Source organism: Odocoileus virginianus, chromosome 33, assembly GCF_023699985.2.
Source record: "Odocoileus virginianus isolate 20LAN1187 ecotype Illinois chromosome 33, Ovbor_1.2, whole genome shotgun sequence".
Classification (NCBI taxonomy): domain Eukaryota; kingdom Metazoa; phylum Chordata; class Mammalia; order Artiodactyla; family Cervidae; genus Odocoileus; species Odocoileus virginianus.
In genome coordinates this window covers 3,759,498-3,781,727 of record NC_069706.1, presented here as the reverse complement: position 1 = coordinate 3,781,727, position 22,230 = coordinate 3,759,498, and the positions used below count along the sequence as shown (strand labels likewise).

At 48.2% G+C, this 22,230-nt stretch overlaps 1 protein-coding gene across 4 annotated transcripts in view; it reads left to right on the top strand.

Moving 5' to 3' along the window:
* The window catches only part of GLYR1 (glyoxylate reductase 1 homolog), a 31,776-nt gene that overhangs the window by 4,708 nt on the left and 4,838 nt on the right, over nt 1–22,230 (top strand). The window contains exons 4-15 of one of the 4 annotated variants that reach the window (XM_070460796.1): nt 5,591–5,729; nt 6,268–6,510; nt 9,979–10,065; nt 10,925–10,981; nt 11,691–11,741; nt 11,829–11,902; nt 14,312–14,411; nt 18,868–18,960; nt 19,647–19,748; nt 20,443–20,605; nt 20,923–21,102; nt 21,713–21,837. In XM_070460796.1, the coding sequence (XP_070316897.1) occupies nt 5,591–5,729; nt 6,268–6,510; nt 9,979–10,065; nt 10,925–10,981; nt 11,691–11,741; nt 11,829–11,902; nt 14,312–14,411; nt 18,868–18,960; nt 19,647–19,748; nt 20,443–20,605; nt 20,923–21,102; nt 21,713–21,837 (1,414 nt within the window). Of the gene's footprint in view, nt 1–5,590; nt 5,730–6,267; nt 6,511–9,978; nt 10,066–10,924; nt 10,982–11,690; nt 11,742–11,828; nt 11,903–14,311; nt 14,412–18,849; nt 18,961–19,646; nt 19,749–20,442; nt 20,606–20,922; nt 21,103–21,712; nt 21,838–22,230 lie in introns of all 4 variants that reach the window. The other 3 variants (XM_020915371.2, XM_070460798.1, XM_070460797.1) reach the window with 3 other exon arrangements.

The following is a 22,230-nucleotide window of genomic DNA, read 5'->3' as shown; positions in this document are numbered from 1 at the left end:
TGTTTCTTATTTTTACATTGTTTCACCTTTATGGAAAAACTACATTGTTCCTAGCCAAGGGTACTATGTGCTGTCTAGTCTGTCCTCCTGATGGAATCTGACGGAATTAACATCGGGAAAGGGGACTAAGTCAGGTGAGAGAGAGAAGTCTTTAATGTGAAAAAGCAAAAACTGAGGAAAGAACATGAGCAGAATTGATGAAATAATTGACCTTAAGGAGATAAACACTAACTTGATCATAAATCCTCAGGTGTTTGACACCGTGAGTAGAATAAACATTGTGTGACCGTGTTTAGGAGGGCTGTGTGAGATATAGTTCAGACAGGAAATGCAAGTGGATTTTAGGAATGAGAACTGCTTTGTGACGGACAGAGCTGTGAGTGGCTATGGCAGAAGCCGGACTCTACCTCCCCTTAATGCCTGCTCCTGACACATCCTAGAGGCTCTGTCAGTCACAGGGTCCTGATCTCAGTGGACATGTTCCTATCTTTAAGAAACCTGATTTTTTTTTCTATTCTTCCCTTGCTCTCCCACTAAAAGAGAGAACCAAGAAGAGAGGATCCGGGAGTGATGTCACCAGGATGGTGACAGAACTCGTCCCTGACTTTGCTCCCCCTCACAAAAAGGAAGAGAGGATTAGACCTTCCCAGCCAGCCTCCCCTGTGACGGGAAGGACTTAACAAGATGGCCCAGTTGAGCTCTCTGAGCCTGGGTGGCTACATGGGAACTGCCCACAGTCCTTTTCTATTTCATGAAAATACAGAGGGGAGGATACCGCCACCACGGGGCCGTAGCCCAAGACTAAATCTCTGGGGCGCGAGGGCCCACCTTGAACAGGCGGTTGCTATCAGGAGGAACTGAGCTCGGGGTTCTAAAGTTTCTTCAGTGGCCGGGGATGGCGGAATGGAGGGAGTTCATTCAGTTTGCAGGTGTGCGAAGCCCACGGAAAACAAACCGGTTCAAAGAATACTGTGGGCAAACGATGTGTAAATCTGTAACAGCTACTTCAGAGTTTGTATAGCAGTCTTCACATCTGATCCTCACAATAGCCCTTTCAGAAAACAAGGCAGTTGTTCCGGTTCTTATTTTTCAACAGATACAGAAACTGAGAGGCAGGAAACTTAAGGACTTAAGTGATAATATGTCCAAGGTCCCAGCCTGGGGTTCTTTTTACATCAAGCCAGATATGAGGTGGGACAGGCTGGTTGTGAGGTGTCTAAGTAAGTGCTGAAATATCAGTAACTTCTAGAAAAATCTGCCTCATAATTAGAGGCACGGCAGGTCAGACCCACCTGAGCATCCCCCTCTCACCTGTCACCTGATTGACCCACTTTCCCTGCCTCCAACACCATGTAATGGTTGGAGGATTAAGACAGGCCAGGAGTGAGAGCCGCTGCTCTAGTGTTTGAACTGAGCCAGCAGTGTCCTTCTGCCAGAGCTGGACAGCCGCGATCCTCGAGAGCGCTGGCAGCGGCTCCTGCCCTTCAGGTGAGACACCCTCCGCAGCTGTGGCAGGGCGCCCCGGGGGCAAGGGTCAGGCCCCTCGTAGAGACCAGTGTGGAAAGCAGTGGCTGGCCGTGGTGGTGCAGCTTGAGAGCCTTATCCAGCACTGGGGATTGTTGTCAAGTTTCGGAAACAAAAATTTTCTGTATGTTATAGGGAAGTCTTTGTTGACATTTGTATGATAGTCAGTGCTTGTAATTAACTGAAATTGTTAAACTGTTAACTGTTTTGTGACCTTTTTGGTCTTTTGATTTGCATTTGGGGGTGTGTCTTGATTTCTGAATAAACTTGGACCTGTAACACCTCAGTAATCCTCAGTCTCTGTGACTGGTTTAAGCTGGGGGGAGGGGGGGTCTGAGAGTTACTTACTAAGTACTAATCACCAAATCCAGATGGAGGGCAAACATACCTCTCTGACCATGTCCTTATTCTCACCTGTGGCCTATGCCTGTATGCCCTCTCCCCGCTCAGGTCACTGTTTCCGAGAGTCTGAGACACATGTGGGTGTGTGAGATCTTTCATAGACTGGCTTCTTCACTATGATATCTATATAGTCTAGTTTTAATTAAGAGGAAGTCAGGTCAGAATTATGAAAGTGTTTGAAAATGTGAGATTTTTTTAAATGTTTGTTTATTTTTGGCTATGCTGGGTCTTTGTTGCTGTGCAGGCTTTTCTATGGTTGAGGTGCGAGGGCTTCTCACTGTGGTCGTTTTTCTTGTTGCCAAGACTTCAGTAGTTGGGACACATGGGCTTAGCTGTTCCACAGTGTGTGGCCAGGGTTTGAACCCATGTCTCCTACATTGGCTGGCGGATTCTTTACCACTGAGACACCAGAGAAGCCTGAAAATGTGAGATCTTTACATTCATTTTGAGTGTATAATCAGAGGGTGGCTTAGGGGAAGGGTTCTGTTCTCAAACGAGAAGTATTTGTAGGAGGTGTATCAGGTTACTGGGGTAAGTTTGCTCTTGGCTGTGTCACAGGTGCAGTTACACTGGCAGCCAGGCAGTAGCTGCCCACCTGAACAGACCTACACAAGGAAGTCATGGGGGAGAGCCCCCTTCTCAGTAGAGATGGCTCATGTGCTACAGCACGGGCCCTTGTTATTGATTTGTTGAGGGATTTTTTTTATTTCATTTATGCAAATTTTTAATATTTATTCATTTGGCTGTGCCAGATCTTTGTTGTGGGATCTTAGCTCCCCCACGAGGGATCAAACCCGGGCCCTGCATTGAGAGTGCACAGTCTTAGCCTCCGGACTGCCAGGGAAGTGCCTGATTTGTTGTTTTTTTTAAAACTAATAGATACTTAGGGTTTCCGCCCAAATCAAGCTTTAAACCGTTGAGACAGTTCCATTCCTCCTCTTCCCCTCAAGTCTTTGGCCCACAGGCATCTAGTTATACTAGTTTCTTACGACGAGTGCCTCAAGAGATATTGGGTGCATAATCAGGAAGTTGCATGTTCCTTTTTCCTCGTCTTTATGCAAGTGCTAGCATACTACACACACAGCTCTGTATCTTGCCGTTTTCCACTTAGCCAAGTATCTTAAAGGACTTTCCATTTCATTCTTTATAGTGACCTCACTGATTGCCAGTTAGCTTGTTTTCGGGCATTTACTTCTACAAACAATGTGTAATTAACTTCCTTGAATACAGAAGCAAAGCCAGTTCATTAGACACAACTTGACTAAGCGTGATTTTTTTTTTTTAACTTCTCAGCCTGCAGCAAATTGATTAGAAAAAGTGCAGCTCCATCTAGGCATTGGGAGCACATTGAGGGAAATCAAAAGTTACAGCTTAAATCAAGCAAAGAAACAGAATGCTCACTTTAAAAACATATAAACAACAGCAACCACCACAGAAAGCCTGCACAGTCATCTGTTGTTTTAGCCCAGAGGCCAGCAGTCCAGCAGCAGTCCAGTCACATGCCTGGAAGGCTTCATTTACTGAGTAATTATTGAGCACCAATTGCATGCCAGTTCCTGCCTGGCTGGCCTCAGTAGGACCTTGCTGAAGCTCCAGCTGAAAAGCACACTCTTTTTTAAGGAGTTTTGCAATATAGCTTTTGGAGAAAAAATTATTGAAATGGCCAAAGTAAATTTCAGTTCGTTGTGCTTTCAGGAGATAATCCTTCTGGGGCTCTGCTGGGCTCGTGTTTTGTTTACTGTTTTTCTGATGTGACAGGATGTTTCTCCAGCAGAAGGTGATTTCTTAGGTAGATTAACATTTCTCTTGAAGTCATACTTAAACTGTCAGTTCTTTTAGCAAACTTATTTTCACTTTTCAAAGATGGTCGTACGAGAGGAAAATTTCATTTTAGTATCTCAAATGCCAGTCTTTATTTAGGATGAGTCAATTTTGACTATTGCTGTTCTCTTGGCAGAACTCAGTAATCCACTTAAAATGCTTCAATGGAAGATAGGCCTGGGTTCATTGGTGCTTTCTCCACAAATATCCTCACCTTTCCACTTGCTCTGAGTCCTCGGTTAGTGTGAAGGGATGGGGGAAGAGGGATTTAGGAATCGGGATTCTTACAGTCCTATCTCAGGGATGCTTGATTAAAATCACCCCATCCGTCTTATGCTAGGAATGCATGCAGGTCTCAGCATCTGACCTGAAGCTGGGAGAGGGAGGAGGTTTCTTTGAGCATTGTAGGTCTCTTAAGCTTCATTACTGATACTGAGTATTTGTCACCTCAGAGCTCCCAGTTAATCTGAAAGTTTAACTTCCTTTTCATCTGATTGCGCTGGTGGTTTGGCCTTTTAACATTGTAAACACACTTGCTGAATAATATGGGGTCAATTTAATTCCATTTTTCCTCCTTATAGATTGGACCTGTGGGGTCTGTTGTATCCAATTTCAGACTTCAGGATGAGTTGGTCACTTGGAAGGTACCTGCTTACCTCATCTTTTTGGAAATCTGCAGTGAGACCAGCGTCCGAGTCCCCATTCACTGTTTTGTTCTCGCTTGTCTTGTTTACCCACAGATAATATGCCCAGTCCTAGTTTGCAGACTGATGGTTCCAGAGGTTGTGTTTTTACAGACCCATTATTACAGCCATTAGCACAACACGGAGCACAGGTGGCTGTTGCTGGGTTGGTAGCACTATTTTTTATGTGCAGAGGTTAGCACTTCGACTATTATTAGTGAGTATTCTCTAGCTTTCTCTAAAGGAAAGAAGCCTAAGTTCATGTAGTAGCCCCATTTCTATATCCTTGACCTGACCCACTTTTTCTGAAGGTTATGCTATGAAACCTCTGAGTTTTACAGGGTAAAATATGTAAATAGACTCTTAACCTTGCCAAGCCTATAATTCTCTCCATTGTACGGTGTTTTGGAAACTGACCGTCATTTAAGGAAACCACAAAAGCCACTGGGGGCTGATTCGTGCAGGTTAGGGTGGCAGGCCAGTTATTCCAGGGTTGATGGCTCTTTTCATTCTCACATGTTATGCATTGGTGGTGGGAATCAAAAATCCAAAGAATATGTTTCTCTTCCTTTAATCACAGACAGAGTCTTGTTTCTGAAGCCTCCTTTTGTGACAGCTGCCCTTGTTCCGAACCGTGTGTCACCTGTTTTGTGTGGTTCAATAGCCCTGGGTACAATCATTCATGAAGAAATACAAGCTCTGAGACTGCAGACGTCTGCAGGAGCAGCAGGTTTTTGAAGCTGTTGCCTTACTTTAGCTCTCGGAGCATCTCTGAGTCTTGGGATTGACAGGTCATCGGTCTGACTGAGGTTTTTGACTGGCAGTGATGCTGCTGTGGTTGATAGTGCCAAAAGTCCTGATTTCCTGGGCTCCACATGGAGCCATTTGTGTTGTGAGAGTGGGAGCGCATCTCACAGCAGTGACTTTATTTGGAGGATGCTGATTTTGGTGGTGGTGGTGGTTTGACTTGTTTCCGGAAAACATACTTTTAGGCTCAAGAGTCTAGGGGGTGGTCAGTAGTATGTTTTGAAAACATGGCAGGCCTGTTTCAAAGACCAGTTAAACCAAATGGATACTTGCACTCTGCTGGGGTGAGGTCTTTGATACTTTCTGGCATAAGCAGTGTGGATCATGTCCTTGCTCTGTATGTTTTCTGCCAGTGCCTGGATCAAAGTGGAACAGCTCAAGCCGTATCATGCCCATAAGGAGGAAATGATCAAGATCAACAAGGGGAAGCGATTCCAGCAGGCCGTGGACGCGGTGGAGGAGTTCCTCAGGAGAGCCAAAGGGAAGGACCAGGTGAGAGGCCCCGTGGTTCTCTGCGCCGACTCCAGCCTGGTTCTTTGCTGCCTAGTAACTAACAGATTAAGTATCGCCCGAACCTGAAGCTATTCTCATGAAATGCCAGTAGGGAGAGAGCTACTTTAGGTCTAAAGCGTCAGCATTTTGCTGATCAGATTGAAACTCCATGCATCTGGTTGACCTTTTTGGAATAGATTGTTGCCCTCAGGAAAGTCGTTTAGACCCAGCAGACGTCCCTCAGCTTTTGAGTACAGCACAGGCCTTCTACCTTTTATGGAGGTTAGGAGCATGCCTCTGGGATCTGTCCACTGTTGAATGCAAATATAGTTTGGGGACTGTGGCAAATGACTTGAATTTTATTTCACTCTGCTTCCCCAAATGTAAGCAGAGATGACAGCAGCGCCTACTTCATAGGACTGTCAGGTGGATAACGCATGTACAGAAAGTGCTTACCACCAGGCGTGGCCCGTGTAAATAGGGGTCGCGATGGTAGCAGCCATTGTGGTGGTTATCACTATTATTATTAAACTTACAGACATCATCCCACAGTTCTGCTGATGACAAGAATCGGCGTAATTCCAGTGAGGAGAGAAGTAGGCCAATCTCAGGTGATGAGAAGCGCAAGCTTAGCCTGTCTGAAGGGAAGGTGAAGAAGAACATGGGAGAAGGAAAGAAGAGGGTGCCTTCAGGCTCCTCAGAGCGAGGCTCCAAGTCCCCTCTGAAGAGAGCCCAGGAGCAGAGTCCCCGGAAGCGGGGTCGGCCCCCCAAGGACGAGAAGGTTGGTTCTGTCTCTGTAGCTTCTGGGACTGGTGACTGTCCTTCTAACAGGGCAGAGTTGAGCTCTCCTGTGTGCTTCAGCTCCCTGAACGGACGTAGGGTCCCCTGCTCTGTGCTGCCCTAAAGAATTCTGCAGACAGGGAAGGGGCACTGCCTGAACGCACAGGCATGACAGGAACACAGAACTCGAGCGTTCGACCAGACACGTGGTCAGGGGAGTAGAAGGGTCCACTGAGCCAGTGTGCAAGGGCTGAGCGGGAAAGAAGGGAAGGGCTTCCATGGACGAAGGGCACAGCCCACGTGGGCGTGTTGTTGGCAGGCGTAGTCTTAGTCCTGGTACAGGACAGATGGGTAAAGGCAGCTTGTCACTAGGTCGTGGAGAGCCTCCAGGTCTGCTGAAGCAGTGCTGTGCCACCATGGAGTCAGTAGGGTGGCATGGAGGTGGCGGTGTGCGCCAGGCTGTGTGTTACAGGTCATGGCTGGCAGTGAAGGCAGGCTCAAAGCCGATGAGAAGGGTAACATCAGGTGTGCGCTCATAATGGGATTTCCCTGGGGAGGGGGGGGGGGGTGTTAGCAAATACTGAAAGGAGCTGTGTGAGAAGCACTTCAGAGGAGGAGTTGGTAAGATTTGGTAACTGGTTGCATCTAGGGGATGATGAGAAAAGGGGAAGGGAGATGATTTCAAGTCTGTGCCTGGAGAAACGCGCCTTTCTTCAGAGCAGAGAAGCTGGCTTTTGGGGCGAGAGGACCAGTTCCATGTGTGATGACATTGAGTGATAGAGAGGACATTAGATCCTGGAGCCCTGATTGTGGTTATCTTGAGGGAAAGCCAGGAGAGAGCAGAGGGGAGGGAAAAAGTTGGCTTTGAAGAGAGAACGCCCACAGCTCCAGGCTGGAAGAAGTGGGTGGAGCTGGCGAAGGGAAGTAAGGCAGAAGTAACATACCTCTCACCTTTCCAGAAAGATCTGTGTGGGTCTTGGAAGCCAGAGGAGGCAGATTTTAGGTGAAGCAGGTAGTCTGTCAACACACAGGGGAAGATTGTTAGAGCAGGATCGGAGGCTGGAAGGCAGATGGCTGGCACAGACCTGGGATGATGGGGCCATGATGAAATGCTGGAAGTCAGATGGAGGCGCACAAGTTGAGATACCAGCGAGACCAGGCAGGGATGGGAAGAGGGTGCTCAAGCAGGAGGCTGAGCTGAAGGTGTTAGGGTGGCAGCAGCTGCCATCTGGCGAGGCCATGCCCCGTGCTCAGACTCCCAGCCAACTTTTGCCAGATCCTTTGGTTTTTCTCAAGAGAAGCTGGAAATACAGATTTTAAGTGAAATGTTCCTATTTTATATATTAGAAGCTAATTCAAATTTTTACAACACTTCTAAGTCCAAAGGAGCATCACTCTGGACTTCGTTCAGCCTGTCGGCTGCCGCAATACAACCTCTGCATTAGAGCGGGTCCTTCTGGCTGTTCAGTGACCTAAGACAAAAGAGATGAGAGCAGCTGAGTGGTGGGGGACAGCCCGGGTGACCAGAAGCACAGGGAACCTCTGGCCAGAGGGGAGGGAAGTTTAGAAACTGCCGGGTGTGGTGCGTGAAGAACTTTCAGGAGATGTGATCTGGCTTGATCCGGTTGAGTTGATTTCCTGGGGACCCACAGAAATCTGGGCTGTTGGGTTTTATCTGTTCTCCAAACGCATGCTGTCTGGCATCTCACACCACGGATCTCCCCACCTCCTGTGCTCACCCTGAAGAGAAACAGCTTCTTTGGGGGTAAAGGGAAATATGAAGGAGAGGAAAGGAGGAGGCCCTGGGGTCTCCATGACCTGCTACAGCTGTATGACCGTGGCCAGCTTCCTTCACCTCAGTTTCCTTGTCTGGTCATTGAAGATAACAGTGCATCTTAGGTTTATTTTAAGAATTAAATGAGTAACACAAGCCAAGCACTTAAGACAGTGCCTGCAGCACTATACACTTGACATCAACATTGCACATTTATTACTGTTCAGCAGAAGCGTCTGTGTGGTGAGAGTGTGGTGGTTGTAGTGCACTCCTGGGGGCTACTGCCAGGCTTACGTGGAGGGACTCTTCTCACACAAGCATGTGTGTTGCTGTAGTGATTGTCATTTGGCTGGCGAGCTCCTCACTGAAGCAGAGTGCAGTAGTGTAGCTGGGCAGAGCCCCCGATGAGTGCTGTTCTGAGCCATAATCCTCTGTCCCGTGAGGGTTAGCGGAAAAAGCTGAGCTCGATGGCAGGGGTGTTGATTACGTGCGGGAAGGCGAAGGCTGGGTTTGTGTCCAGCCCCATGGGGGAGCCATGCTCGGGGGGTGCACACTTACCCTCTCTCTGGGTCTCAAGTCCTGAGAGGAGAACTGGGACTGTGGGCATGGACCACGGGACAAAACCGAGCTGTCCTGTGGCTCTCCTAAAAATCCAGACTCGTGCAGGCAATCAGGAGTGGAGGCCTTTGCTCAGTGCAGGATGGACCCACAGCTGTTTTCCTGCCTTACTCTTGTGCTGTTGTTATGGTCACTAGGCTAGTGACCATTTACATTTAAATTAGTTTACATAAAACCCAAATTAAAATCCAGTTGCTCAAGTCACACTGGCCACATGACAGGTGCTCCATAGTGACACAAGCTTCCTGGCTGCTGCACTGGACCAAGCGGATACAGAGCACAGCCATCGTGACAGCAGCTTCTCTGGAGCAGCGCTGCTCTGGGCTACTTGGTTTCGCTTTGCGCATCTCCACGCCGGTCTGGAGATCTAGGGATAAAGCTACAGCTCGTCTGCTCCTGCCCCTCTGCCGCAGGCTGCCTCGTGTCCCTGTCCCCATTTGCTGTCTCCCGGCCTCGGTGGCCCTACTCACGCTTCCCCGCAGCTGTCTAGTGGAGAGCTTCACCTGCCGCGCTGAGCTCTTGACTCGCTACCCCCACGACACCTTCCTTCTGTCTGGGGGGAGAGTGGACTCCTGGATCCTGACTGCTCCAGAATCTAGTTCTGGCTTCATCACTTAGTGGCTCTAAAACGTTGGGCAGATCTCCTCACTGCACCACATGGCTTCCTTAGGGTTTTTTTGAGATACAGTGGATTCCTTTTTAAGTCAGTACTGTTTTTCTAATGCTCATTATTTGCAATAAGGAGTTTTCCCTGTGACCTGCTGATCACACTACAGACCACAGTTGGTCTTTCAGGTTATTTCCATCCTTGAGGAAATTTGACCCAGGAACACATTTGTCATTTCTGGACCAGAGAAAAGAAAGCTTCCCTCTCTGTTGATAAGGACTTGCCCTCTTCCTCCCGATAAGACAGTCCTCAGAGCTGCGCCTGGGGAGACCATGGAGCTGGCAAGGGTAGTTTTGGGTGGAGTGTGACTGAAGGAAGCAAAGCAGTGAAGAGGGGCCCCCGACTGAGGGAGGAGGACCCCTGCTCCTGAGGTGCCACTGTGCTGTGACCACCTGTCTTTCCTTCTGTAGGACCTCAGCATCCCTGAGTCCAGTACTGTGAAGGGGATGATGGCTGGACCCATGGCCGCATTTAAATGGCAGCCGAACGTGAGTGAGGTAATGACCCCTCCCTTGGGCCATGAGAAGCCCAGCCTCAGAGCTGGTTTCCCAGCCTGACTGGTGTGCTTTTCCCAACACTTTTTACTTGCCAATGAATACAGAAGTGTGTGAGTCCACCCTGGCACAGGCTTGCTGTCAAGTTTGATTTAACTCACTCCAGACCGTTTGGCATACCCACTTAACCATCAGGTATATAATCACAAATCCATGTTACAGGTTTTTGCTTTGGGGAGTAGTGTTAATTTTTACAAAAGTGGGATCATTCTGCAGTTTTTTTCCACTTGGTACTTTATAGACACACTTTTATCACGTACACAGCTATGATGTTTGGTTACCTGCACACTGCCTTATCCTTGGAGTGGGTGCGCCCGCTGTTCCCCTGCTGCTGGGCCTGCTTATGAAAAGCCCTTGAAAGTCCTGCAGTCGTTGCCTCCTCCTTTCTGTTAATATTAACCCTCGGTGAGCATTTGGCACCAGGTACAAGTGGGCCAAAATCCTAAGACTGGAGGAGCCTGAGAATTTGGCTTGGTCTGCTGGGTCATCTGAAGTGACTGGTGAATGCTGGATTTAAAAATCACTGGTACACTTTTTAATTATTTTTCCACAGTGTTTGGGAGTAATTTATACACCAGCCTGGCAGAAACATCCACTCTTTTCCACTTGAAGCCAGTTTTCCTCCAGTTGGAATGGGCTTTGTTTATAAAAGGCTTAGAACCAGAATGGGAAAAGAGCTTCCAGGCAGTTGTAAGCTCAGCTCCCAAAGATGTGTCAGCCAGAGGAGAGACTGGTTATCAGTAGAGGGAGGTGACCTCTGGTGGAAGATAACTTGTTTTATTAAATCATTTTCTGATTTCAGCCTGTTAAAGATGCAGACCCTCATTTCCATCACTTCCTGCTCAGCCAAACTGAGAAGGTAGGTTTGTTCCTTGAGGTTCTTGATCCTCCATTAGGAGCTGGCCTGAGGGGAGAGTGCTGCTTCGTTGGAGCTTCACCCTCATCTGCTGCCTGTACTGCTGTCCAGAGCAGCAACTAGTTAAATTTAAATCACATAGAGGACCACTCGTGAATCAGGCATTGTTAAGATTTAAAAGGAGCCCAAAGCTTTTAAAACTTAGTGGCTGTGTGCTTGAGACATTTGTGGTGCCCTCAGAGTCTAGGACAGAAAGCCAGCCTCAGGAGCTGGCGTCCTCCCACAGGTGGCCAGAGCTGCTGGATGAAGATGGTCTTCCTTGAGCCCGGGGGTTGGGGCAGTCTCCCCAGGTCTCTCCAGGGCTGCCAGGTAGGCTGAGCCCTGATAGGGTCTGTTGATGGTGTGTGGCCTTGGAGTTGACACATCAGGATTCCAAGGCCAGGTACACTGACCACGCCTATAATTCTGGACATATAAACCTCTGATTTTCAGCATCATCACCAGCAAAAAGCACCTTGTAGAGCCACATGAGAGCTGAGTGCAGTAATGCGAATTAAGTTTTCACATGTTGGAGTTCAGCAAAGTTGTACACCAAATAAATTTTGATCTTAACTTTCTGTTTTGGGTCTTGCCTCAGTAGGGAAATAGTAACTAAGACGAGTTAAATGTTCAGTTTAATAAGTGGTTTTTTTTTTCACTCCCTGTTTATTAGCCAGCTGTCTGTTACCAGGCAATCACAAAGAAGTTGAAAATATGTGAAGAGGTAAGTAGTTCCACGCCTCCTGACTTTTATTCTCACCTGGGCCTGGCATAGGCAGGCCAGCCTGACAACCTGTGTTTCCTCCCCCAGGAGACGGGGTCCACCTCCATCCAGGCCGCAGACAGCACGGCAGTGAATGGCAGTGTCACACCCACAGACAAAAAGTAGGGCCTTCGGGGGAAGGGCTTCCTTGGGCTCTGGTTCTGTGGGGCTGGGGGTGACCTCAAGGCGGCTTACTAATGGTTGTGTCCCAGCCATTGCTGGGACTAAGTGGAAAGAGAAAGGGAAAATTGTAATTCTTAACTATTTGCCTGGGAGTAACTTGACTTGCGGGAGACAGAAATTGCCCTGTGAATGTACTGTGGATTTGCTCACTAGTGAGTCTCCTAAGCAGGGAACACTTGGGTCAGTGGTTCTCAGACCTTACTGTGCCTCAGAACCACCTGGAAGACCCTTCGTAAAACACTGATTGCTGGGCTCCACCCCTAGAGTTTCTGGATCAGTCGGTCTCAGGTGGACCAGTTCCCAGATAAGTGGCTGCTCATCAGGAGACCACACTTGAAGAACTCCTGACCTTGGCCCTGGTGGGGGCAGGTGGGAGCAAGAGATGAAGGCAGCCCGTTGTCCTGCCTTCCGCAGTCCTCCCAGTGCACCTGCCGGCTGCCCTCCACCCCACCCAGACAAGTGGGGCGCTTCGACTGCAGTTCCCAGGCCTTGGCTGGCATCCACCCTCGCCTTTGCCTCTGTTCTGACAGCACCTTGTGTTTCCCAGTTGTGATGATGAGGAGGGCTCTTAAGGAAGGAGCATTCTCCTGAAGAACATCTAAATCTCCCATCTGAGTCTACTGTGCGGTTCTTTCTCAGACTAAAAACACTTTGTGTGTGCTGTTGAAGTCAGTTGTTCAACCAGATATATTTGGTAAACTTCCACTGTGGTGTGAAGGAGCTGGAGGCATGTGCTAATTAAAGGAGGAATGGGTGTCACCCATTAAATCAATGAGGAATGTGTTGGCTTTTTTTTAAGAAGTCCATCTCCAGGCCAAAGACAGAGTCCAGTGTTTTCTGCCATCACTCAAATCCCTTTTTATTATGAGTGTAAAGCCAGCTACTGAGCAGGTTAGCTGCATCGTACCCAGTCCACCTGGTCCACATTTTCCTTGCCTCAAGGACATCATGAGCAACTGTCAGTTGCCGTGTAGAAATGCATAAACTTTATCCCCAGGTCTTCTGGGTGTCCTGGAACACTGAACAAAGGAAAGAGAATTAGTCTGTCATGATTTAGAATCCTAGAGAAAACTGGCTGCCACCCAGATAGCTGTGAATAACCGATTATACCTTTGGTGAGGAGGGTGGTAGATTCCATTTTCAGCATTTGATTCAGGTGACTTAGAGCAGGCTAGACAGAGAACATGAGAGTGTTGTATTCCCGCAAGGATAGGGGAACCTTTGAGCCAGTTGGCAGAGGTGGCTGTGGATATGGCTCCCAGGAGACCGAAAATACTGAAGGATAACACCGGTCAGATTGGAGAAGCTGCAGACAACATTAGAGCTGAGAGAGAGACAAGCTGGAAATGAGACCATGAGGTAGTAAATGAAGAAAGAGGCGAAAAAAAAGAAAAAGAGGTGGTGTTTAGCCATGTCTCGTGCAAGGAGAGAGAAAGAATTGTAGGAACCAAGAAGAGATATTTGAGCAAGATAAAATCATCCATTGAACCATGTGGCAGTTACAAGCCCCAAGTTCTGGGGCTGCAGGAAGGAGCAAGCGGAGCTGTAGCAAGTGCAGGTAAGCAGCACGTACTGACCACCTGAGTTTTAGTCACAGAAGGAGCATGATGGCCTGCAGTTAGCAGGCGTGGGGGGAGCAGAGGAGGATGGGCCCAGACGGAGCAATACGGGGGAAAGAGAGGTTCAGGAGAAGACGCCACGCACCGGGGAAGACAGACTCCACAGAGCAGATGAGGCTTTGAAGAAGTGGCGAAGCCCATCCCTGCTGACTGCATGAAGAGGGCAGAGGTGGTGCAGAACGTGAAGCTAGGAAGGGGAGGTGAGCACCAGGACCTGGGCTTGTGCAGGCGAGGCCGGTGGGGGCTCCGCACGTGTGGCGCCTGTTACATGTCATGGATCCCAGGGTGCTTGAAGTTGGCACCTCAAGGCCTTGCACCTGAGGCGGCTGGCGAGGAACTGTTGCATGCACTGAAGATAAATGTCTGCTTTCTCACTGCATTGGAGTTGTAAGCTCAGCCCCTCCATCAAAGCAACAAGAAAATGGTTGGGAAGATTTGCTGTAACCTGTATGAGTCATACTTCTTGCAGTGGCAGTTGAGGGTTTAGAAATGCCTGTGTAAACTTAGAAGCACTTTTGAACAGGGCGGAGTGAGAAAAGTGCGCTGTGCCAGCACTCCCACTGGCCCTGCGGTGGTGGTATCAGCACACTGCTCTGCAGTGTGCGTGACGGACTGAGGTGAGGTTCCCCAGGTTTAAGAGGAACGGAGTGAGGGTAGTATTCAGAATCCCACCCTGTCCTCCCCTCCACCCCATCCCCCACTCTGAACTGACCAGTAACTCTTTTCTAGGATAGGATTTTTGGGCCTTGGCCTCATGGGAAGTGGCATCGTCTCCAACTTGCTAAAAATGGGTCACACGGTGACTGTCTGGAACCGGACTGCAGAGAAAGTAAGCGTTCATGGTGGTGCTTCTTGGGTGGGGTGGGATGGGACCTGGGGCCTTGGAGTTGGGGTAACTGAGGACAGGAGTCTCCCTGCTATCTCTGCTCCACGTTCTGTGTGCCATGGAGTAGAAGCCAAGCTTCTAGTCCAGGCAGGGGAGGATGTAGGTAAGCCAGCATAGGATGCGATCATAAAAACTAAATATTGAAAATACCCAGGGGTATAAAATGAAATAGAAATTTACCCATCTCTGCCATTACCTGAAATAGATAATAGAAGGTAATAGGGAAAAAAGCCTGTCAGGATTTTCCATGTGTGTGTGATGAATTCATTGATACAGAGAGTGTGCATCAGCAGATCTGCTTCATCCGAGTCATTGGCCAGACTCTGTTGCGTTTGGATTCTGTTAACAACCCTGTGCCACAGAACATTCTGCGGTGAAGGAGCTGTGCTGTATCTGCACTGGCCTCTGTGAGAGCCACTGACCACATGTGGCTCTGAAATACTTGGATTCATGGCTCATGGACTGAAGAATCAAATTTTAAGATTATTTCACTCAAGATTAAGCAGTGCTAGTGGCTACCATGTTGGACAGGACAGGTTCAGAAATTCTTAATCTAAGGTGGTCCATGGCTTCACGGGGCCTGTGCGTGCCCTGAAATGGAATTCCAAGTCTTGTGTAATGGAGGAAGGTCATGGCTCCCCTCAAGTTCTCATCCAGGAAAAGGTAACCATAATCTACATACCAGAAAAATAATGCTCTGTGCTTGCCAGGGACAGAGAGACCAAGAAGGAACCAACCTCTTGAGGAACAAGGTGTGGCTGCACGTGTGTCTGTGAAGTGATGGGTGAGCATCACGGGGAGAGCAGGAGTGCAGGGAGGTGGTAGAGCTGGTGGGTTTGGAGTAACAACAACGTTCCAGGTGAGGGAAGCAGTTCCTTTGGTTGAAACAGCCCCCTTTCAAGAATAACAAGGAGCTCGTTGGAGAGGAGATGGAGCCTGGGAGAAAGGGCCCTGAAAGCTGTTCTAAGAGATGTGGGCCTCAAGTGCTGGGTCTGAGGTAGCCATTGCAGGACCTAGGTCAGGAGCGAAATCCCAGAGACCCTGTTGGCAGATATTTTGTGATTCAAGGCCAGGGCAACCAGGAAATCTAGACACACACATAGTTGAAGAACATTGGGAAGCTCCAAGTGTATGTTCCCATTTGGTAGAAGTGCCTCTGGTCAGCCTGTTTCCTTGATTGGAAAGCCTGTTATAAACATGGCTGTACCTTTCAGATTAATTTATGAGAAGGCAGTACAGCAAAGCAGTTAACGAATGTGGGTTTGGAATCAGTTGTTACCCTCTTTCTTCAAAAGAAAAAAACCAGAAGGAAACACAATTTAATATTAATATAGATCTTTTTAGAAGTCTTAAAGAGTTACCAAAGAAAAAGATGAATAGGTTTTGGTACTACTTCCGACAACAACAAAAAAGAAAATTTGAAAACAAGATTTTGTATTTTTAAAATTTTCCCACTACCCTAACAGCTTCTGTGTTTCTCCCTAGTGTGTGAGAGAGAGAGAGAGAGTGTGTGTGTGTGTGTGTGTGTGTGTGTGTGTGTGTGTGTGTTTGTTGAGGTACGGTTGATTTACAGAAGTGCATTAGTTCCAGGTGTGTGTGTGTGTTGAAGTATGATTTTTTACAAAAGTGCATTCGTTCCAGGTGTACAGCACAGTGAGTCAGGATTTGTACAAGTTACGCTGCACTGAAAGTTATTATGAAATAATGACTTTTTCTGTGCTGCAGCATGTATCCTCGTAGCTTATTTATTTTATACGTAGCAGCTTGCACTATCCCCTACTCCTGTCTTGCCTCTCCCTGATTCCCTTTCGTCACTGGTAACCACTAGTTTTGTTTCTTTTTTGTTATATTCATTCGATTTACTTTTTAAGTTCCATATATAAATGCTGGAGAAGGAAATGGCAGCCCACTCCAGTATTCTTGCCTGGAGAATTCTATGGACCAAGGAGCCTGGTGGGCTACAGTCCGTGGGGTCTCAAAGAGTCGGCCACGACTGAGCGGGTAACACACACACACAAGTGCAGGTGTAGAGTATTTGTCTGTCTCTGTCTGACTTATTTCACTAAGCACAATAGTATTCTCTAGGTCCATCCACATTGTTGCACATGGCAGAACTTCTTTTTTTTTATGGCTTAATAAGAATCCTATATCCCGTAGTATGAATGTATGTTCATCCATTCATCTCTTGATGAGCACTTGGGTTGCTTCCATATTTTGGCTTTTGTAGTGCTCCTTTGAACATGTGGGTACATGCAAATTAATGTTTTTATTTTCTTCAGATAAAACCAGGAGTGGACTTTCTTATTAAACTAATAGTTTAATAATGATATAAAGATTTTTAAATAGGTCACAAGGAGACAATCAACAAAGGTATTAGACATTTTGTACTTAGAAATCATCAAAATGTATCACACAAAGAAGTTGCTATTTTAGGCTTGTTAAATCAAGTAGGACAAAAAGTTAATGTATTTATGGATACTGTGTTGTTTTTAAATAATGTATTCCATGCTGCTGATATGATAATACCATTTTCAGAGCCTGTTTTTTACCCTCAGTTCAGTTCAGTTGCTCAATCGTGTCCAACTCTTTGCAGCCCTGTGGACTGCAGCACACCAGGCCTCCTTGTCCATCACCAACTCCCAGAGTTTGCTCAAGCTCATGTCCATTGAGTCGGTGATGCCACCCAACCATCTCATCCTCTGTCATACCCTTCTCCTCCTGCCTCAGTCTTACCCAGCATCAGGGTCTTTTCCAATGATTCTTTTCTTAACATCAGGTGGTCAAAGTATTGGAGCTTCAGCTTCAGCATCAGTCCTTCCAAAGAATATTCAGGACTGATTTCCTTTAGAATGGACTGGTTTGATCTTGCAGTCCAAGGGACTCTCAAGAGTCTTCTCCAACACCACAGTTCAAAAGCATCAATTCTTCGGGGCTCAGCTTTCTTTATAGTCCAACTCTTACATCCACACATGACTACTGGAAAAACCATAGCTTTGACTAGACAGACGTTTGTCAGCCAAGTAATGTCTCTGCTTTTTAATATGCTGTCTAGGTTGGTCATAGCTTTTCTTTCAAGGAGCAAGTGTCTTTTAATTTCATGGCTGCAGTCACCATCTGCAGTGATTTTGGAGCCCAAGAAAATAAAGTCTGTCACTGTTTCCACTGTTTGCCCCATCTATTTGCCATGAAGTGATGGGACCGGATGCCATGATCTTAGTTTTTTGAATGTTGAGTTTCAAGCCAGCTTTTTCACTCTCCTCTTCCATTTTCATCAAGAGGCTCTTCAGTTCTTCTTCGCTTTCTGCCATAAGGATGGTGTCATTTGCATATCTGAGGTTATTGATATTTCTCCTGGCAGTCTTGATTCCAGATTGTGCTTCATCCTGCCTGGCATTTTGCATAATGTACTCTGCATAGAAGTTAAATAAGCTAGTTGACAATAGACCACCTTGACGTACTCCTTTCACAATTTGGAACCAGTCTGTTGTTCAATGTCCGGTTCTAGCTGTTGCTTTTTGACCTGCAAGAAGAAGTTTTACCTTTCTTGTTGTTTTAGTCATTAAGTCATGCCTTACTCTTTTGCAAAACTATGGACTAGAGCCCACCAGGCTCCTCCATCCATGGATTTTTCCAGGCAAGAGTTCTGGAGTGGGTTGCCGCTTCCTTCTCCAGGGGATCTTCCAGACCCAGGGATCGAACCTGCATCTCCTGCATTGGCAGGTGGATTCTTTAGCACTGAACCACCTTGGAAGTCCCTTACATGTATTTGTTGGGGTCATTTATAATTAGGCCAGGAGAGCCATTAGGTAAATTCAGATATGTCTCTCAGTGGGGCAAATTAGATACAAAATCATAGGTCCAAATTATTCTAAATACTTTTTTTAATGCCCATAGAACAAGGAAATAGACCAAAATGTTAATGATATATTTTGTTATGAAATATTTCAGGTGATTTTAACTTTTTAAAAAAGAAGAGTTAGTGCTTTTTGCCCCCCACCCGGAAGCAATTCAGTAGGAAGTGGCAGCCTGTTGGCCCAAGCCCTGCTTCCCCGGCTCACACAGCACTGGGCGGATTTTGCCACAGCCGAGACAGCCACGAGAGCTGTGGACAAGTATTGTTCACGTGCTGCTCTTGGTTCAGGAAGCCTGCAGCAGACACTTGTCTCGTGCTTCCTGCGGAGCAGATGTGGAACATGCGTCCTTGGCACCACGTCTGCAGAGACACAGCCTGTCCCTGAGGGGCCCCCGCCCACTTCCCCTGAGCAGTCAGGCTGCCTGCCTTGGGAGGCCCCGCAGGACGCTGGGCGCTGCATCTCTGGCCTGGCTAGTCTGTGTTTTGTGCACTGCCTGCAGCTCACATTAGGATCTGTGACTTTTGCAGTGTGATTTGTTCATCCAGGAGGGGGCCCGCCTAGGAAGAACCCCCGCTGAAGTCGTTTCAACTTGTGACATCACCTTTGCCTGCGTGTCGGACCCAAAGGCAGCCAAGGACGTAAGGATCCCTCCCTCCCCTCAGCGTCTCAGGTTGTGGCCAGGAACGCTGGCCGGCCGCCTCCCCTTGTCCCCTGCACACCGAGTGAGTGTCTGCATGTGGGGGGTTGGGTGTCCTATTTGGGGGCCATCTCCCATTGTGAAGGGTGTTTGCATAGACTGAACACAAGACTTCCTTTAATTCAGAACAAAGAATGAAACTGACTGGGGTCCCTGAGGTCTGTGCTGAAATGGTTCCTGACAAGCTCATGTGTTCCTGGTGAGCTGGAAGCTTTGGGGCTGAGTGTGCCTTTGGTCCATGTGCCAAGTTCCTATATTTAGCTATCACTGTATTTGTATGCTTTAAAAGTTTAAGTGCAGTCATTATCTTGTTGGACTCGTGACTAAACTAATCCAGGTAAATCCAAAGAAGCCAAAAAATAAATATTGACCTTTCATCTTTTCAGTGGAAGGCTTTTAATAAAAAGAAATACACATATATTCTTTTTGAAGGTAAATGGGAACATAACATAAATTCTTCTCTTTCCCTTGCTTATTTACATACTCTTCCCTTTTGATCTTTAACAATTAGCTTCTGTTTGGGAAATGAGCCAAAAAAAATCATCAGGACATTGACCTTAGGTCTGAGAGTCTCCTGGGTGTCTGGCTGGGAGCCTGGGCTATTGCTTCTCCCTTGTGTCCCCACAGCTGGTGCTGGGCCCCAGTGGCGTGCTTCAGGGGATCCGCCCCGGGAAGTGCTACGTGGACATGTCAACGGTGGATGCTGACACAGTCACCGAGCTGGCCCAGGTAGCAGCCTCGTTCAGGCTGGCCCTCCAGCGTCCTTTCAGTTGGAGCCCAAGAGCCAGGCTCACCGCACCCTAGTGCGGGTCACATTGTTACTGCAGAGCCACAGCAGAGACTAGGACTCTAGCCTGTTTTCACTCTCTGTCTTCAAGTTTACAGCTAGTCTACGTGGCTGAGAGAGAAGTGCTGCTTAGCTGGGAGAGGCGTCAGGTCCCGTGGCCGCTAGCCTCTCGGTTGGAAGCAGTCCAAGCTGCCAGCAGGGTCTTTGTGGTTTAAATAGCTTTCTGCAGTTGATACTAGCAGGATATTCCCCCACCCTGAGGCTCTGGGCCAAGGTGAGGAGGTGGTGACTTGTGGCCCATGTGTGTTCAAAGGGTGGCTGAAATCAAAGAAGGGCAGTGTCTGTCCTAGAAAGTGTGGTCAGCCAAGCCATAGGTGTGGTTGTGTTGATGATATCTTTGTAATGGGAGCCTCTGAGGACCCCCAGCTCCTCGCTGTCTCCTGCATGGGATTCGGGCATCTGGTGGAGGACAGTCTGCTGGCCCTCCCCCAGCGTCAGCCCAGCACCTTGGTACATGGGTCTGCTCTGGGGCTCAGCGTGGAGGGCCTAGTGCTCCAGCCCCTGCGTGCTCCTTGCTTCCCGCCCAAGACCCTTGTGAGAGGCACAGCCTCCAGAAGCTGTGACTTTCCTTTCCAGGTGATTGTGTCCAGGGGGGGCCGCTTTCTGGAAGCCCCGGTCTCAGGGAATCAGCAGCTGTCTAATGATGGGATGTTGGTGATCTTAGCGGCCGGAGACAGGGGCTTATATGAGGACTGCAGCAGCTGCTTCCAGGCAATGGGGAAGACCTCCTTCTTCCTAGGTAACACGCCTGCCCACCTGTCGGGCCACTGAAGGCCTGGAGGCTGGGTGGGCCACATCCCCGCTAGAGCACCCTGAGGACAGCGTCAGTCCCGCACGGCCTCTCTGCCTGGGGCCCCCGTGGGAAGGTTTCTTTGACTTGCACAGTCAGTGCCTGCAAGGAGGAAGAGCCAGAAGGGTCAGAGCCAGTTCTGTCAGGGGCAGGTGAATGGGGCCTCCCCTGGGTGTAGAGGTGGGTCCGAGCAGGGGTGAGGGTTGGCAGAAAGTCCCTCCCTGTGGGATTCCTGGGATGTGACCACAGTTCTTTGCCGTGGGCAGGTGAGGTTGGCAACGCAGCTAAGATGATGCTGATTGTGAACATGGTCCAGGGAAGCTTCATGGCCACCATTGCAGAGGGGCTCACCCTGGCCCAAGTGACAGGCCAGTCCCAGCAGACACTCTTGGACATCCTCAATCAGGGACAGTTGGCCAGCATCTTCCTGGACCAGAAGTGCCAAAGTAAGTTGCCTTTGATCACTCTTGTTGCGTTTTAGTTTTGATTCTAGCTTGGGAGCTGGGTCAGGCAGCCAGCACAGAGCAGTCTCTTCTTTGGGAGCTCCCTGTGTGAATGACACATCCTGTCTAGTCAGTCTGGCCCCCAGTCAAAGTGAAGTGAAAGTCGCTCAGTCGTGTCTGACTCTTTGTGACCTCATGGACTATACAGTCCATGGAATTCTCCAGGCCAGAATACTGGGGTGAGTAGCCTTTCCTTTCTCCAGGGGATCTTCCCAACCCACGGATCAAACCCAGGTTCTCCCTCATTACAGGTGAATTCTTTACCAGTTGAGCCAGAAAGGAAGCCCAAGAATACTGGAGTGGGTAGCCTATCCTTTCTCCAGCGGATCTTCCTGACCCAGGAATTGAACTGGGGTCTCCTGCATTGCAGGCAGATTCTTTACCAGCTGAGCCCTGAGGGAAGCCCCGTAGGATTTGGGGGTGCAGGCTGGGAACTTGTCTCTTGGGTGTCTGAGGAGGAGGAAATGCTAGGTGTTGAGTCCTGACAGTGCTCCAGATGCTTTCTTATTTAGGATCCTTTTAATTCTTCTGGTGAATGCCTTTCCCTCCTCAGATATCCTGCAAGGAAACTTTAAGCCCGATTTCTACCTGAAATACATTCAGAAGGATCTCCGTTTAGCCATTGCGCTAGGTGATGCCGTCAACCATCCGACCCCCATGGCAGCTGCAGCCAATGAGGTAACTGCAGGAGACTGTGGGTGGGGCCCGCAAGCTTCCCTTGTTCCCCTTGCATCGCCCCCTCTGCCAACTTTGCCTTGGCTTGGCTGTGTCTGACCTCTCCAGGGGGAGTCTTAGATTGTTGATTTTAGGCTTCCCTTTTCTAAAGTTGTGTGTCTCCACCAATCCATGCTGACTTCACTGGGAATTCTTTGACCTGTGGATTACTTAAAAGTGTGTCAAATATGAGTAAAAACCCTGAAGGGTTTCCTAGATATCGAATCGTTATTGATTTCTAATGTATCTTTGTGGTCAAAAAATACATTCCATATGGCTTTTAACTCTTTGCATCGATTCAGACTTGTTTTGTGGCCCAGCAGATGGTCTGTCTTGGTAGGTGTGCCATATTCACTT